We start from the raw sequence: 19,534 nt of genomic DNA, 5'->3' as shown, positions 1-19,534 counted from the left end.
CAAATTTGAGTTCCTGCAAACCTTGCCACCAAGGGCTACAGTGCTATGTACAAGTAAATGTGAAAGGCAGTCTAGACCATAAGGACTGCAACTCTTAGGCAAGTCCTAGTGATGAACTAGGCTCAGAGACAGTGGACTAGGGGGAAACATGACATACTGAGATATCATCTGGGGCAGCCAAGGGAGTGCTAGTATCACCCCTCCCCTAACTCCAATCTGCATAGCTCATGGCTCCAAAAGACACCCTTCCTTCCACTGGAGGAGAGGAGAGGAAGAGTAGGGAAGACTTTGTCTTACATCTTGGATACCAGCTCTGCCAAAGCAAGATATGGCACCATAAGAATCATGAGGTCCCCATTCCAGGCTGTAGCTCCCAGACAACATTTCTAGACACACCCTAAGCCAAAAGGGAACCCACTGCCTTGAAAGAAAAAACCCAATCCCAGCAGCGTTCATCACCTGCTATCTGAAGAGCCTTGGACGTGAAATAACCAGCAGTGATACCCAGGTACTACATCAAGGGCCTTGGCTGAGCCTCTGAGACTTGCTGGCTTCAGGTAAAACTCAGCACATTACTAGCTGTAGTGGCTACAGGGCAAAACTCCTTCTACTGGAGAAAAACAGAGGAAAAAGTAAAGGGGACTTTGTCTTGCACCTTAGGTTCTAGCATGGCCACAGGGAAGTAAAGCACTAAGTGAGCTCTTGCAGTCCCTGATTCCAGAACTTGACTCTTGGACAGCACTTCTGAACCTGCCCTGGGCAAATGGGGAGCCCACAGCCCTGAAGGCTGAGTCGCAGGCCAGGAAGCATTCATCACAAGCTGACTTCAGAGCCCTTGGACCTTAAAGGAACATTATGGTAGTCTGTCAGTACTCCTCGTAGCCTGGGTGGGTGGTGGCTACAGGGTGAGGTTCCTCCTGCCTTTGGAAAGTGGAGAGAACAGTGGGAAGGACTGTGTCTTGTGGTTTGACTGCCAGGTCAGGGGCAGTATGACAGAACAACAGGTAGAATTCTTAGGTCCCTGACTCCTGGATGGCACCGCTGAACCTCCAACCCCAGGGTCTGAGGGACTTCCTCACCCTAAAGGGAAGGACACGGGCATGGCTGGCTTTGCCACCTGCTGATGGTAGAGCTCCAGAGCCTCAGTGAACATAGGCAGCAGCCAGGGAGTGGTGACAGCAGACCTTGGGCAAGACCCAGTGCTGTGCTGGCTCCAGGTCTGACTCAGTGTAGTCATAGTTGTGATAGCCACAGGGGTAACTGTGTCATTCAATCTCCAGATTAAGGTGGCTCAGGACAAAGACAGAGAGACTGTTTGGGAGAAACTAAGAAAAGAGAACAAGAGTCTCTGCATGGTAATCCAGAGAATTCTCCCAGATCTTATCCAAGACCATCAAGGCAGTATCTCTATGAGTCTGCAACAACCACAGCATTACTGAGCTTGAGGAGCTAGCCCCTAAAGTAGATACAGCTTAGATCATAACACCCAAGTTCTTTCAAATATCTGAAAAGCATTCCCAAGAAGGACAGGTACTAATAAGCCCAGACAGTGAAAACTATGATAAATACCTAACTCTTTGATGCTCAGACACTGAAAAACATCTACTAGCATCAACACCATCCAGGAAAACATGACCTCACCAAACGAACTCAGTAAGACACCAGGGACCATTCCTGAAGAAACAGAGATATGTGAAACTTCAGGAAGAGAATTCAAAATAGCTGTGTTGAGAAAAATCAAAGAAATTCAAGATAACACAAAGAAGGAATTCACAAATCTATCACAGAAATATAACACAGATTGAAATTTTTTTTTAATTAAGCAAAAATGCTGGAGCTGAAAAATGCAATTGGAGCCAAGGAACAGATCAGAGTCCTTTAATAGCAAAACTGATGAGGCAGAAGAAAGAATTAGTGAGCCTAAAGGCAGGTGATATGAAAATACAGTCAGAGAAGTCAAAAAGAAAAAGAATTAAGAAACAATGAAGCATGGCTACAGGATCTAAAAAAAAGTCTCAAAGGTGCAAATCTAAGTGTTATTGGCCTTAAAGAGGAGGTAGAGAAAGAGATAGGGCTGAAAGTTTATTGAAATGGATTCCCAAACCTAGAGAAAGATACTAATATTCAAGTACAAGGAGGTTATAGAACACCAAGCACATTTAACCCAAAGAAGACTATGTCAAGGCATTTGACAATCAAACTCCCAATGGCTAAAGATAAAGAAAAGATCCTACAGCCTGGGCAACATGGCAAAACCATGTCTAAAAAAAAAAAAAAAAAAAAGGCAAGAAATGAAATCATAGCAACAGCGAAAATCATCTTCACTAAAGAAAGACAGGAAGGAAAGAAAAGGAAAGACCAGAAAACAAATTGCAAAATGGCAGAAGTACATCCTCACTTAGAAATAATGACAATGAATGTAAATGGACTAAACTCTCCAATCAAAAGACACAGACTGGCTGAATGAATGAAAAAGCAAAACCCATTCATCTGTTGCCTACAAGAAACAAACTTCACCTACAAGGACACATATAGACCAAAAATAAAGAGAAGGAAAAGACATTCCATGCCAACTGAAACAAACAAACAAACAAAAAAAGAGCAGGAATAGCTATACTTATAGTGAAAAAATAGATTTTAAGACAGAAAACTATGAGAGACAAAGAAAGCTGCCATATAATGATAAAGGGATCAATTTAGCAAGGAAATACAACAATTTTAAATATATCTGCCCTCAACACTGGAACACCAAGATAAATAAAGCAAATATCATTAGAGCTAAAGAGAAAGATAAACCCCAACACGGTAATACCTGAAGACTTCAACCCCCCACTGTGAGCACTGGACAGATCTTCTAGACAAAAAATCAACAAAGAAACATCAGACTTAATCTGCACCATTGACCTAATGGACTTCATAGGTATTTACAGAATATTTCATCCCATGGCTGCAGAATACATATTCTTTTCCTCAGAACACAGATGATTCTCAAGGACAGACCATGTTTTAGGTCACAAAACAAGTTTTAAAACATTCAAAAAAACTGAAATAATATCAAGCGTCTTCTCTGACCACAGTGGAATAAAACTAGAAACTGTTAAAAAGAGAAATTTTGGAAACTATATAAATACAGAGAAATTAAACAATATGCTCCTGAATGACCAGTGGGTCAATGAAGAAATTGAGAAGAAAATTGAAAAATTTCTTGAAATAAATGATTAAGGAAACACAACATGCCAAAACCCAGCAAAAGCAGTACAAAGAGAGAACTTTATAGCTATAAATGTCTACATCAAAAAGAGGAAAACTTCAAATAAACATTCTAATGATGCATCTTTAAAATTAGAAAAGCAGGAGCAAACCAAACCCAAAATTAGTTGAAGGAAAGAGCTAATAAAGATCAGAGAAGAAATAAATTGAAACTTAAAAAAATGAACAATCAATGAAACAAACCACTGGTTTCTTGAAAAGTTCAGCAAAATTGACAAACCTTTAGCCAGACTAAGAAAAAAAATCAAAAAGATACAGATAAATAAGATCAGAAATGAAAACAGAGACATTATCACTGAGATGGCAGAAATTCAAAGGGTCATTAATGATTACTATGAGCAACTATATGCCAATGAATTGGAAAATCTAGAAGAATATAACAAATTCCTAGACACATAAAACCTACCAAGATTGAACCATGAAGAAATCCAAGACCCAAATAGACTGATAACAAGTACTGAGATTGAAGCAATAATAATAAGTCTCCCACTAAAGAAAAACCCAGGAACCGATGACTTCACTGTTGAATTCTATCAAACATTTAAAGAACTAATACCAATCCAAATCAAACTACTGCAAAACAGAGGCAGAGGGAACTCTTCCAAATGTCCAGACTCGTTCTACAAGGCCAGTATTACCTTGATACCAAAACCAGACAAACATACATCCAAAAAAAAAAAAAAGAAGAAGAAGAAAACTATAGGCCAATATCTCTGATAAATACTCATGCAAAAATCATCAGCAAACCAAATTCAACAATACATTAGAAAGATCATTCATCATGACCAATTGAGATTTATCCCTGCGATGCAAATCAATCAATGTGATACACTGTATCAACAGAATAAAGGAAAAAAACTATGGTCATTTGAATTGATACAGAAAAAGCATTTGATAAAATTCAACATCCTTTCATGATAAAAACCCTCAATAAAAGCTTGAGATAGAAGGAACATACCTCAACATAATAAAAGCCATATATGACAGACCAACAGCTAGTACCATACTGAATGGAGAAAAACTGAAAGCCTTTCCCCTAAGATCTGGAACACAACCAGGATGCCCACTATCACCGCTATTATTCAACATAGTACCAGAAGTCCTAGGTAGAGCAATCAGCACTTTTACCACTGTTAATCAACACAGTACTGCAAGTCCTAGCTAGAGCAATCAGCACTGTTACCACTGTTAATCAACACAGTACTGCAAGTCCTAGCTAGAGCAATCAGACAAGACAAAGATATAAAGGGCATCCAAATTGGAAAGAAAGAAGTCAAATTATCCTTGTTTGCAGATGATATAATCTTATATTTGGAAAAACCTAAAGGCTCCACCACAAAACTATTAAAACTCATGAACAAATTCAGTAAAGTTGCAGGATACCAAATTACAATACAAAAATTGGTAGTATTTACATATGCCAATTGTCAACAATGTGGAAAAGAATTTTAAAAAATAATCCCATTTATGGCCAGGTGCGGTGGCTCACGCCTGTAATCCCAGCACTTTGGGAGGCCAAGGTGGGCGGATCACGAGGTCAAGAGATCAAGACCATCCTGGCTAACCCGGTGAAACCCCGTCTCTCCTAAAAATACAAAAAATTAGCCAGACATGGTGGCAGGCGCCTTGTAGTCCCAGCTACTCAGGAGGCTGAGGCAGGAGAATGGCGTGAACCCGGGAGACGGAGCTTGCAGTGAGCCGAGATCGCACCGCTGCACTCCAGTCTGGGTGGCAGTGTGAGACTCCATCTCAAAAAAAAATAATAATAATGATAATCCCATTTATAATGGCCATAAATGAAACTAAATACCTAGGAATGAGCTTACCTGAAGAAGTAAAAGATCTGTATAATGAAACCTATAAAACACTGATGAAAGAAATTGAAGTGGACACCAAAAATATGGAAAAATATCCCATGGATTGGAAGAATCAATACTGCTGAAATCTCCATATTACCCAAAGCAACCTACATATCCAATGCAATCCCTATCAAAAAACCAATGGTGTGCTTCGCAGAAATAGAAAAAACAATCCTAAAATTTATATGGAACCACAAAAGGCCTAGAATAACCAAAGCTATCTTAAGCAAAAAGAAAAAAAAAATTGAAGAATCACAACTGACTTCAAATTATACAACAGAGCTATAGTAACCAAAACAGCATGGGACTGGCATAAAAACAGACACATAGACCAATGGAACTGAAGAGAGAACCCAGAAATAAATTCATACGTCTAGAGTGAACTCATTTTTGACAAAGGTGCCAAAAACATACATTGGAGAAAGAACAGTCTCTTCAATAAATGGTGCTGGGAAAACTGAATATCCTTATGCAGAGGGATGAAACTAGTCCCCTCTCACCATATACAAAAATCAAAACAAAATGGATTAAAGACTCAAGTATAAGACTTCAAACTATAAAACTACTACAAAAAAACACTGGGGAAAATCTCCAGGACATTGGTCTAGGCAAAAATTTCATGAGTAATACCCCACAAACACAGGCACCCAAAGCAAACATGAACAAATGAGATCATATAAAGTTAGAAAACTTCTGCACAGCAAAGGATACAATTAACAAAGTGAAGAGATAACTCACAGAATGGGAGAAAATATTTGTAAACTACCTATCTGACAAGGGATTAATAACTAGAATATAAAAGGAACATCTCAAACAACTCTATAGGAAAAAAATCAAATAATCTGATTAAAACATGGGCAAAAGATCTGAATAGACATTTCTCAAGGAAAAAACACATAGAAATGGCAAACAGGCATATGAAAAAGACGCTTAACATCTTTGATCATCAGAGAAATGCAAATCAAAACTGCAATGAGATATCATCTCACCCCAGTTAAAATAGCTTACATCCAAAAGGCAGGCAATCGCTAATGCTAGTGATGTAGAGAAAAAATAACCCTTGTACACTGTTGGTGGAAATGTAAATTAGTACAACCACTAAGGAAAACAGTTTGGAGGTTCCTCAAAAAAAAAAACGAAAAATTAAGCTACCATATGATACAGCAATCCCACTGCTGGGTATATATACCAATAAGAAAGGAAATCAGTGTAGCAAAGGGATATGTGTACTCCTGTGTTTGTTGCAACACTGTTTACAACAGCTAAGATTTGGAAGCAACCTAAATGTCCATCAACAGATGAATGCATAAAGAAAATGTGGTACTTATATACAACAAAGGACTATTCAACCATAAAAAAGAATAAGATCCAGTCATCTGTCAGCAGGGCACGGTGACTCAGGCCTGTAGTCCCAGCACTTTGGGAGGCCGAGGCGGGTGGATCACCTGAGGTCAGGAGTTCAAGACAAGCCTGGCCAACACGGCGAAACCCTGTCTCTACTAAAATACAAAAAATTAGCCAGGCATGGTGGTAGACACGTGTAATCCCAGCTACTCAGAAGGCTGAGGCAGGAGAATCACTAGATCCGGGAGGTGGAGGTTGCAGTGAGCTGAGATCGCACCACTGCACTCCAGCCTGGGCAACAAGAGTGAAACTCCATCTCAAAAACATAAAAATAAAAAAAAGATCCAGTCATTTGCAACAACATGGATTGGACTGGAGATCATTATGTTAAGTGAGATAAGCCAGGCGCAGAAAGACAAACATTGTATGCTATCACTTATTTGTTGGATCTAAAAATCAAAACAATTGAAGTCATGGACACAGAGTAGACAGATGATGATATGGTTAGGCTCTGTATCCCCCGCCCACATCTCATCTTGAATTGTAATCCCCAGTTGCTGAGGGACAGACCTCGTGGGAGGTGACTGAATCATGGGAAACTGAATCAGTTTCCCCTATATTATTCTCATGATAGTGAGTGAATTATCACAAGATCTGATGGTTTTATAAGAGGGCTCTTCCCTTTTCTCTCTCTCTCTCTCCTGCCGCCTTGTGAAGAAAGTACCTGCTTCCCCTTCTGCCATGATTGTAAATTTTCTGAGGCCTCCCCAGTCATGCAAAACTGTGAATCAATTAAACTTACTTTGTTTATAAATTACCCAATTTTGGGTAGTACCCTTACAGCAGTGTGAGAACAGACTAATACAGATGGATACCAGAGGCTGGGAATAGTAGCGATGGGTTGAGAGGGGGAGGTGGGGATGGTTAATAGGTACAAAAAAAATTGAAAGAATGAGTAAGACCTAGTATTTGACAGCACAACAGGATGACTATAGTCAATAATAACTTAATTGTACAATTTAAAATAACTTTAAAAGTATAACTGGATTGTGTATAACTCAAAGGATAAATGCTTGAGAGAATAAATACTCCATTCTCCATGATGTGCTTATTTCACACTGCATGCCTTTACCAAAACACCTCATGTACCCCATAAATGCATACACCTACTATGTGTCCACAAAAATTAAAATTAAAAAAAATTTAAAGAAACAAAGAAGGTGATTATATAATAAAAGGTCAATTCAGCAAGAAACTATAATAATTGCAAATATATGCACTCAACATCAAAGTACCTATATATAAAGCAGATATTAATAGATCTGAAGTGACACATTCTGCAATACAAAAATAGTAAGAGATTTCAACAACCCACTTTCAGCAGTGGACAGATCATCCAGACAGAATATCAATAAAGGAACATCAGACTTAAAGTACACTCTAGGCTAAATAATATATGAGACATTCCATCTAACAACCGCACAATATACATTCTCCTCAACTGTATATGAAACATTCTCTAGAACAGATCATATGTTAGGCCACAGAACAAGTCTTAACAAATTTAAGAAGACTGAAACAGAATCAAGTATCTTTTTCAACCACAATAGTATAAAACTACAAATTAATAACAGAAAAAACTTTGGAAAATTCACAAATAATGGAAATTAAACAACATGCTCCTGAACACCAAGGAGACGTGTCAACTGATAAAACAGAAATACAAAGAATCATAAAATACTGTTATAGTTCATTATATTCAGTTAAACAACCTAAAAGACATGAATAATTCCTTGACACATACAACATACCAAGATTAAATTATCAAGAAATAGAAAATCTGAACCAACCAATAATGAGTAATAACACTGAATCAATAATAAACAGTCTCTCAACAAAAAAAGAAAGCCCAGGACCTGATGGCTCCATTGCTGAATTTTACCAAAGACTGAAAGATGAATTAATACCAACTGTTCTCAAACTTTTCCAAAAAATTCAAGAGAACAGAGTAATTCCAATCTCATTTTGTGAGGCCAGCATTACACTAATACCAAAGCCAGACACAGACAAGGACACTACAAAAATGGAAAACTACAGGCCAATATTTCTGAAGAACACAGATGCAAAAAACCTCAGCAGAACACTAGAAAACCAAACTCAACAGCACATTAAAAAGATTATTCATCATGATCAAGTGGGATTCATCCAGGAGATGCAAGAATGAGTTAACATATGCAAATCTGTAAATGTAATGCATCACATGAACAGAATGAAGGACAAAAACCATATGATAATTTCAACTGATACAGAACAAGCATTTGACATAATTCAACATCCTTTCATGGGAAAAACTCTCAATACATTAAGTATAGAATGGATATACCTCAATAAAATAAGGCCATATATGACAAACCCACAGTTAACATTACACTCAGTGACAAAAGGTTAAAACTTTTCCTCTAAGATTCAGAACAAGACAAGGATGCCTACTCTTGCCGCTACTATTCAAAATGAGAAGAGAAAGAAATAAAAGGCATACAAACTGGAGAAGAAATCAAATTGTCCTGGTTTGCAGATGACATGATCTTATTTATAGCAAACCCTAAAGACTCCATAAAAAAACTGTTAGCGGCCGGGCGCGGTGGCTCAAGTCTGTAATCCCAGCACTTTGGGAGGCCGAGACGGGTGGATCACGAGGTCAGGGGATCGAGACCATCCTGGCTAACACAGTGAAACCCCGTCTCTACTAAAAAATACAAAAAACTAGCCAGACGAGGTGGCGGGCGCCTGTAGTCCCAGCTACTCAGGAGGCTGAGGCAGGAGCATGGCATGGACCCGGGAGGCGGAGTTTGCAGTGAGCCGAGATCCGGCCACTGCACTCCAGCCTGGGCGACAGAGCGAGATTCCGCCTCAAAAAAAAAAAAAAAAAAAAACTGTTAGCATTAATACATAAATTCAGTAAAGTTGCAGGATACAAAAATCAGTAGCATTCCTACAGAGTAACAGCAAACTATCTGAAAACTAACTTTTTAAATCACATTTACAATAGCTACAAAAGATAAATACTTAGAAATAAATTTAACCCATGAGGTGAAAGATCTCTCCACTGAAAACTATAAAACATCGATGACAGAAATTTAAGATACAAGTAAATGGAGTGATATACTGTGTACATGGATTGGAAGAATTAATATGTTTAAAATGTCTATACTACTCAAAGCAATCTACAGATCATAACGCAATCCCTAACAAAATTCCAAAGACATTCTTCATAGTAATAGAAAAAAAAAAAATCCTAAATTTCATACAGAGCCAAAAGGATCCCAAATAGGTGAAGCAATCTTGAACAAAAAGAACAAAGCTGGAAGCATTACACTATCTGACTTCAAAATCTACTGCAATGCTAAAGTAACCAAAACAACATGAGATCAGCATGAAAAATAGGCATATAGACCAATGGGATAAAGAGAACAGAAATAATTCCATGTGTTTAGAGCCAACTGACATTCAACAAAGGTGCCAAGAACATACAATAGGGAAAGAACAGTCTCTTCAAATAAATGGTTTTGAAAAAACTGGATATCCACAACATGCAGAAGAATGAAATTAGAGATTAGACTTTTATCTCACACCACTATACATAAAACAAACTAAAAATGGATTAAAGACTTAAACTACTAGAAAAAAACAAAGGGGACCAGCTTCATGACACTGGTTTGGGCAATGATTTTTGGATACAACCCCAAAAGCATAAGCAACAAAAGCAAAAATAGATAAATGGGATTACGTCAAACTAAAAAACATGTGCAAAACAAAACAAACAATCAACAGTATGGAAGGGCAACCTACAGAATGGGAGAAAATATTTACAAATCACATATCTCATAACAGATATGCAATATATGTGTATGTGTATATATGTATAGATACGTATATTGCCTGTATACATATATACATACATACATATATACACATATATATGTGAAATTCGCACAACTCAATAGCAAAAAAAAAAAAAAATTTCTTTAAAGGGACAGGGGACCTAAAAGACATTTCTCAAAAGAAGACATGCAAATGACTAACAGGTGTATGTAAAGGTACTCAACATCACTAATCATAAGGGAAATGGAAATCACAACCACAATGAGATATCATCTCACACCTGTTAAAATGGCTATTATCAAAAAGCAAAAATAAGTGTTCCCAAGGATGTGGAGAAAAGGGAACCCTTGAACACTATTGGTAGAAATACAAATTGGTACAGCCATTATGAAAAACAGTATGGTAGTTCCTCAAAAAATTAAAAATAGAACTACCATATAATTTAGCAATCCCACTACTGCATATATATCCAAAGGAAATGAAACCAGTATGTCAAAGAGACAGATGCACTCCCATGTGTACTGCAGCAGTATTCACAATAGCCAAAATATGGAATCAACCAGTGTCCACTGAAAGATGAATGGATAAACAAAATGTGGTTTATCTAAACAATTAATTATTATTCAGTCATAAAAAGGAACGAAATACTGGCACCTGCTACATCACATATCAATGTAGATGAAACAAAATGCTCAAAAAACATTATGCTAAGTGAAAGAAGCCAGACACAAAAAGTCACATTTTGCATGATTCCACTTACATGAATTATGCAAAATAAGTAAAGCCACAGAGATAGAAAGCAGATTAGTGGCTGCCAGGGGAAAGGGAAAGGGGAGAACAGGGAGTGACTGCTTAATGGGTATAATATTTCCTCTTGGATGACGAAAATGTTTAAGAACTAGATAGAGGTGATGATTGCCCAAAATTGTGAATGTACGAAAATGCCACTGAATTGTCCATGTTTAAACAGTTAATTTCATGTTATGTGAATTTTACCTTAGTTTTAAAAGTGAATTGTTTTTATGTTTTAATCAACTGACTAACTTGACAGAATAATGTCACAGTTACAAGTACAAATTTTAAAGTCAGATAGCCTGGACTCAGATCTCAGCTTTGCCACTTTGAACTGAGTGAGCTTAGCAAGTGATTATGCTCTCTCTGTTTCAGTTTCTCATCCTTAAAACCAAGTTAATAAGATTATTCACAGGATTGTAAGACTCAAATAAAGTAACATATTTGTAATACTTGGAATGTTCTTAGAATATAGTAATCACTAAATAAATAATAGCTAAAAATAATTATGTTTATGGTAATCAAAGAAAAAAATAGTTTCATACAGAAGAAAGACTGAGAATTCTAAGATGCTTTTTTCAACGATAATAAAAATCAAGAAATTTACTATTAATAAACCATACCCTAGAAGCACATGATACAAAGTCTTAAAGTAAACATCTGTCATTTAGTTCTAGTTTCTATAAAAAGAGTATTGAGCACAGAGCCAAATGATGTGTGCCTTTTGTGAGGTCAGTTATCTCTCAGCAGCAACCAAGTAGCAAATAGAGTAGATACCCCACTATTTCAAAAAAAAGTAGTGGTAAGGGGTGCAGCAACAGCAAAAAACAAGAACTGAATAATGTCAAATGAGAAATAGGACATGACATAACAAACATAAAAATTCTAAAATCACATGAGATCATTTGAAACTTCTCATTAGACACTTCAAAAATAATTGAGACCAGGTGCAGTGGCTCACGCCTGTAATTCCAGAACTTTGGGAGGCTGAGGTGGGCAGATTACTTGAGGTCAGGAGTTCGAGACAAGCCTGGCCAACACGGCGAAACCCTGTCTCTACTAAAAATACAAAAAAATTAGCCAAACATGGTGGCACACACCTGTATCCAGCTACTCAGGAGGCTGAGGCAGGAGAATTGTTTGAACCCGGGACGCAGAGGTTGCAGTGAGCCAAGGTTTTCCACTGCACTCCAACCTGGGTGACAGGGGAGACTTCATCTCAAAAAAATAAAAAATAAAAATAATTGAAATAAAATAGAAAACAACAACAGCCAAGTGATGCTGTCAAATTTAAATAGTTGCATAAGTGGCAGTGGGGACTATGCAACTTAGGAACCAAATGAACCAAATTCTTTTCTGCATCTTGTAGAATATAGCCAAAGGGTAAGAGAGGTTAGGAATAACCTCCACTTCTCCCCACAACACACACACCTCCTTTGAAGATTGTAAGTAAAGCAGCTATACAGACAGAAGAAACTGATTAAATCCAACTTCTTACCCTCTTCTGCTTCATCATCCTGGGGTGACATTGGACCCCCTCCACTAGTAGGAGTGACTGGTTCCTCCTTGTCAGACTCTCGCTGTAGACTCACCACCTCATATATTGCATCTCCAGCATTGGTGTGGCCTTTTCCCTCAGACTGAGAAAAATATAACAGTATATCTAAGTATTAGAAATTTGAAGGAAACATTGGCAGATAGTATTGAAAGATATTATTTTAAATAGTTCATTCAAAAGAGCTGCAATGAAGAATGGCATGTTGTGTTTGATCTCCAGCATGTCTGAGATTCTGAAAACTTTTAAGGTGCATTGTCCTTCACAGGATATTCTAAATTTATGTTCCTCTAGTATTATTTTTAACTAATACAATGAAACCTACTCATTATTTTTGGAGAGCTCAATTTCTTTTCATCAGAAAAACCTGAGACACCACAGGTTCTAGGACAGACAGATAAGCAAGTGATGCTAGACTCTTAACTGGCTATGTTACACAAAACTAAAGTATATAGCTCAAAGAATTTTTACAACTGTATACAGTTGGGCAACCACACCCATACCAATATGCCTTCCTGTACTATACCCATCCCTGACAGGTAGCCACAGATATAGCTGTTATATTTTTTGTTAAAGATATATTTGTTATATGTATAAAAATATATGCGTGGGTTACATATAAAAGTATGGATTTAATTTGCTAATCAAATTATAAATTATATATATTAGCAAATCAAATCCAATTTTATACATATACATAAAACAATTTCAAATAAATATTTATTCAAATATATTTCAAATCAAATATATACAAACCAAATTACAAATTTTATACATACACACATACAAAATACATCACAACCAATAGGATTTAGTTGGGGAATGCCAAGCTGGTTCAACACTGGAAAAATCAATCAGCATAATCCACTATATTAATAGACTAAAGAAGAAAGACCATATGTTCATATCAATTAATGTCATATCAAAATAAAGTGCATTTGAGAAAATCCAGCATTCATTCATGTCAAAAATGTTCAGTAAACAAGTAATACAAGGATGCTTCCTCAACCTAATAAAGAGTATCTAAGAAAAATCTACAAGTAATACTACGTTTAAAGGTGAAAGGCTGAATAATTTCCCCTGAGATGGAGGAAAAAGGAAGAATGTCCACTGCCACCACTCTCATTCAACAGCCCATGGAAGTCCTGTCCAGTGCATTACAGCAAGAAAAAGTATACAGATTAGAAATAAAACTGTTCTTATTTACAAACAATATAACTGTCTTTCTCAGAAGTTGACAAACGTTTTGTATAAACAATTCAACTCTGCTGTTGTAGTACAAAATTCTACAATAGTGGTAAAATATTTCATCTGCACTTAAGTTTCCTATACAAGCAGAATCTGAACTACTTTGATCTCATATAGAATCTAAATATTGCACCTAAAACTGAGTTTCAAATAAAGTATATTTTATTTAAAACACTATTTGTTTCCTGGCCGGGCGCGGTGGCTCAAGCCTGTAATCCCAGCACTTTGGGAGGCCGAGACGGGCGGATCACGAGGTCAGGAGATCGAGACCATCCTGGCAAACATGGTGAAACCTCGTCTCTACTAAAAAAAAATACAAAAAACTAGCCGGGCGAGGTGGCGGGCGCCTGTAGTCCCAGCTACTCGGGAGGCTGAGGCAGGAGAATGGCGTAAACCCGGGAGGCGGAGCTTGCAGTGAGCTGAGATCTGGCCACTGCACTCCAGCCTGGGCGACAGAGCGAGACTCCGTCAAAAAAAAAAAAAAAAAAAAAAACACTATTTGTTCCCAATATTCACATATTTTAGATAACTAAAAAATCAATCTGTATTTGTAAAGAAAACTGCCTGGTTCATATTAGCATTCATTACAGCTTAGCAACATGTAAAGAGGAGCTCAATAAATGTGGGTTGGCTAAGTCACATTACAAAGATTCATCACATTTATGCAAATAAACTCTAAAACCTTTTTCAATATGGCATGCCATCATCAACTATTAAATACAAAGTACAATATGCTGATATCTCTAAAAATTCTCTAAAGTTACAAGTCTCAACAGTGGCTATAAATGAGGAAACCAGATCTGAGGCTTTTTATATTTTAAACACTAATGCTTAATCCTTAGGGCAGGATTTAGGAATCTGGATTTTTTTTTTTAAGGGTCACAAGTTCTTCTGATGCAAAGCTGAACTGAGAACTATTGCCTACATGACCTGTTATTTTCAAAAAGAATGTCTATATAAAACACGTAACAGAATCAAATATTCTCAGTAAGCTACAGATACATAAAATCACATGAAAAAAATACATTTCCAAGCAGCTTCTATTTACCTCTGCAGAGGTGACAGTAAAGACGCCAAAGGTAATCAGAAGCACTAAGTTAAAAAAAAAAAAAAAGTCCCCAACAGATTATTTTCTCACAACTTTAGTAGTACTCCACAACCTTGTTAATTTTCACCTTTCTGCAATTAGAATAGTTATTCTTATTATTCAGTTACTTTTGGTTATTTACTGACTGATCATACTTTGATTTAAATAAGTTTAAACCAATATGCATCTTCAAATAGGAATTTTCTTTTATGCTTTTTAACTCTGATAGTTGATTAAAAGTTTTGTCTCCAACTAAAAGGAATGTCAAGGCACTCAAAAGTAAAGAAGAGATTTGGAGGAGAGGGCAAGAAAACATTTGATATTTTAATATCAAACCCACACTTAGCACAGATCAAAAAAGTAGCTTACTTCCCTGTATTGAAAGTCAAGTCACAGAAACTTCTGAGAACAGCTAAACTCCTGTCCTGACCTGGAGCCTATCCTTTTCTTATAGGCAAGCCTCTTCCCTCCAAACTATGTCTTGTCTGAAAACAAAAACAGTAAGTTGGCATGCAGAAAACAGATTTGTCAAGAGAAAAGTTTCTGTTCCCCCTTAACTCTTCACCCGAAGTACTATTTCATGTCTTTTTACCATTATAGCTCCTCTCAATTCATTCTAACTTTCCTTCCTCTCTTGTTTCTTGAGACCTCTCTCTTTTCTGAATCCAAATTGTGTCCCAAGCCACACAAAAAGCAAGTAAAGTATTTAGAAAAATGCTCAGCACACAGGAAGTGCTACACAAGTGTTATTTCTTGTTATCGTTTTGTGCTGTTGATGTAACACTACGAAGCATGAGAGAGTCTAACCTATAGTACAATACACAAGTAATGCTCAGGAATAATGAAGCGGCAAAAGTAGCTTCTGTGTCCTAGTCTAGCACTACTCTGGAAATTCTGCAAAAATAATTACTATGGTAATAACAATAAGGATAGCAAGAATTCAATCCTAACAACAATCCAAGCTTGTCCATATCTTAGAACTTTTTCATTAGTTGTTCCTTTGAAAGGTCTTTCCCGGGATCTTTATATTGACAGTGGCAGGAGGCAGACAAATTCTAGGCAGACAGGGGCAGGTCCCCAGTGAAACCCCACCTTCAAGCCAAAAGACAGTTTAAAGCCTGAAAGCCAAGCTACAAGTCAAATCTGCAAACCGGACTGAGAATGTCTTCCCATTTGGCACATTTTCCTCTGATTGATCCCCAGCCTTCACCTATTTTATATATACCTACCCTTCCCTAATTGACTTTTTACACTGTCGTGCCCAACTTTGAGTAGTGCTTTTGTTTTAATCTTTTTGCAGACTCACAAATCAATCAGCATACACTCCCCAATCTGAGCCCATAAAAGCCCCAGACCCAGCCACAATGGGATAGAAGCCACATGACTTTGCGTAGGGGACCACCCTTGCGTCCCCTCTCTGCTGAGATCTGTTTCGTTCCTAAATTAAATTCTCCACCTTCCTCACTCTTCGATTCTCAGCGTCATCCTATTCTTCTTGGACATGGCACAAGAAGTCAGGACCCACTGAAAGTGGGTACACAGAAGGCTGTAACATTGTGGCCCTCTGCCCTCTGCTGGCAGAGGGCAGCTGCCCCACACAACAGAAAGCAGCAGTGGGGCTGAGCCAGGCTGCAGCCATAGGCCAAAGTGGGGCAAGGGTCTGAAAGAGCTGTTAACACATCACCATCCGTTCCAGATGGCAGGGTGTTAACAGCTCTTTCAGCCCCTTGAGCCAATTAACATGCTGTAACACCCCCTCAGGGGCTTCGGAGTCATGGCACCCCTGCCTGGGTACCACCACATTCCTCCATCTGGACATCAGAGACCATCACAGGAGTGGTTTGAGACACGCCTAGTCCAGCAACAAGCACTGCACAAAGCCTGCTTCTGTGCGGGCACTTGGAACAACTGGTCAGACCACATACTTGCTCGCTCACACCCCACCTCCAACCAGGGGTTGAACACACAGTCGCAATGGCCACGGGATCCGTGACAAATTGCAGGCCAGGCATGAACTGGCAGGCCAAGTGGATGGGGCATCTCCTGTGGTGAAACCAGGCCCAGCAAGGCCCAGACAGGGGCATTACCACCCAGAGGTCTCCGACTGGCAAAGTGACCAAGAAAAATCCTGCATCACTATGGTGAGTTCCTTCTTGTCATTCAGTTCTCAGACCATTCATTCACTCATTCATTCATTCATTCATTCATTCATTCATTCATTCGAGATGGAGTCTTGCTCTGTCACCCAGGCTGAAGTGCAGTGGCACCATCTTGGCTCACTGCAACCTCTTCCTCCCAGGTTCAAGCAATTCTCTGTCTCAACCTCCCGAGTAGCTGGGATTACAGGCGCCCAGCACCATGCCCAGCTAATTTTTGTATTTTTAGTAGAGAGTTTCACCCACTTGGCCTCCCAAAGTGCTAGGAATACAGGCATAAGCCACCAGGCCTGGCTTCAAGTGTTTTAAAGCTTGAACATTTCACAGCCTTCCCAAGATCAAACTTCAGTTTCAAAACCGTGTTCCTTGGCACCTTGCTTTTTTTTTTTTTTTGAGGCAGAGTTTCACTCTTGTTGCCCGGGCTGGAGTGCAATGGTGCAATCTTGGCTCACCGCAACCTCTGCCCACCGACTTCAAGGGATTCTCCTGCCTCAGCCTCCCAAGTAGCTGGGATTACAGGCATGCGCCACCACAACCTGATAATTTTGTATTTTTAGTAGAGATGGGGTTTCTCCAGGTTGGCCAGGCTGGTCTCGAACTCCCAACCTCAGGCAATCCACCGGCCTTGGCCTCCCAAAGTGCTGGGATTACAGGCATGAGCCACTATTTCCAGCCACCACTTGGCTTTTCAAATACTTCAGGGGGCCCTGAAGTGTCCAGCAAATGAGAGGTAAACAGGATTATTTGACATGTTTAGGTACACAAGATTGCCAAAATGATGTTCAATCTTCTTTAGGTCGTATTTTTGTGAATAATGCTAATATAAGTTCAAAAATCATATGGGATTTCTAAAATTCTAATGTCTAAGTATATGCTGTTAACCATAATTAATGTTAAGTTATCATAAACCACAGAAATAACCACACTTCTTTGTTAATTGTGTTTGTAACTGTAACTACCCTGGATATTTTGCTATTCACAGACAATTGTTGTCTTATTTTAATCCTTTTCAAAAGATGGTTTATAATAAGCCATAGAAACTTTAACAGTTGCTCTCAAACACAGACTTCTAATAACTTTGGAGACTGTAACATTTTAATAAATGAAAATGTACAGGACTCACAAAGAGCTGAAATATTCATGAATATCAAGCAAATCAAGAGTTAACTAAATGCACTGAATTCATAAAGCCGAAGAAACCTTTTTGACTTTTGCTTGGAATACTGTTGATCCATGCTTTGTTTCTCAGAGTCAAGGAAACTCATTTTGAACTATTTATGGCCTTCAATAATTGAGTAAGGTATATTCCTATGATCAAGATTTGGAGCATGTTTGTTTCTCTCTGTCTGGTTCCGCCAGAATTTGGAAACCATCTGTGAGTCTTCTTATGGCAATATAGTTGTTTGCATCAGTGTGGTAAGAATTCATTTTTCTTTCACAACTGAACACAATTGGAGAAGGTGGTTACTTTACTGAGACTGAGTCAATCTCAACTTGCAGAGTCCATAAAAGCCCAGTGGGAAACTGGCCTCCTACCCTTGTCTACACAGTCCCTGTACAGAGTTCATGACTTGTGGTCAGTAAAGAATGTCACTTTCTAATAGGTCCAGAAGCTCCAAGTTTATCTTGGGACCCTAAGAGGAGAGAATCACCCAACTCACAGGTGTTTGAAGATACAAACCCATGATTGGGCTCAGCTTTAAAAGGTCTTATCTGAAATTCCTTGTGGAACAAACTTCCATTAAAGTCAATCCAAAAGGCCTATGTAGAAATAATTATTCTTGATGTACTTTATGTAAATAATCAGGCCAAGTATAAAAGTAAAGTCTATTTTGCAAACCACTCAGTCCTATGATGATTGGTTTTTTAACAACATGAGGACTAGACAGAGAGAAATCATGTTTCAAAACTTATATTTGCCATTAAATTCTAAACTCACTAGTTGTTTTTAAGTTTTTGCCTACATTTTAGACTAACCCTGCTTGTTCCCGTAAACCACCCAGCAATTTCCGGCTGCAGCTCAGAAACAACAAAAGGTATGGGTAATGTAAAAGTCTGGATCAGGTCGGGCGCGGTGGCTCCCTCCTGTAATCCCAGCACTTTGGGAGGCCGAGGTGGGCGGATCACGAGGTCAGGAGATTAAGACCACCCTGGCTAACACGGTGAAACCGCGTCTCTACTAAAAATACAAAAAATTAGCCAGGCATGGTGGCAGGCACCTGTAGTCCCAGCTACTCAGGAGGCTGAGGGCAGGAACCCGGGAGGCGGAGCTTGCAATGAGCCAAGATTGCACCACTGCACTCCAGCCTGGGCCACAGAGCCAGACTCTGCCTCAAAAAAA

The 19,534-nt window shown here is 38.4% G+C and overlaps 1 protein-coding gene across 2 annotated transcripts in view; it reads right to left on the bottom strand.

Moving 5' to 3' along the window:
• Window positions 1-19,534, bottom strand: part of RABGAP1L (RAB GTPase activating protein 1 like) — an 808,808-nt gene that overhangs the window by 648,823 nt on the left and 140,451 nt on the right. For both annotated transcript variants that reach the window (XM_017866952.1, XM_017866951.1), the window contains exon 11: window positions 12,646-12,787. In XM_017866952.1, the coding sequence (XP_017722441.1) occupies window positions 12,646-12,787 (142 nt within the window). The remainder of the gene's footprint in view (window positions 1-12,645; window positions 12,788-19,534) is intronic.

This window comes from Rhinopithecus bieti, unplaced genomic scaffold (genome assembly GCF_001698545.2).
Source record: "Rhinopithecus bieti isolate Rb0 unplaced genomic scaffold, ASM169854v2 scaffold_1853, whole genome shotgun sequence".
Lineage (NCBI taxonomy): Eukaryota > Metazoa > Chordata > Mammalia > Primates > Cercopithecidae > Rhinopithecus > Rhinopithecus bieti.
This window is presented reverse-complemented; position numbering and strand designations above follow the sequence as displayed.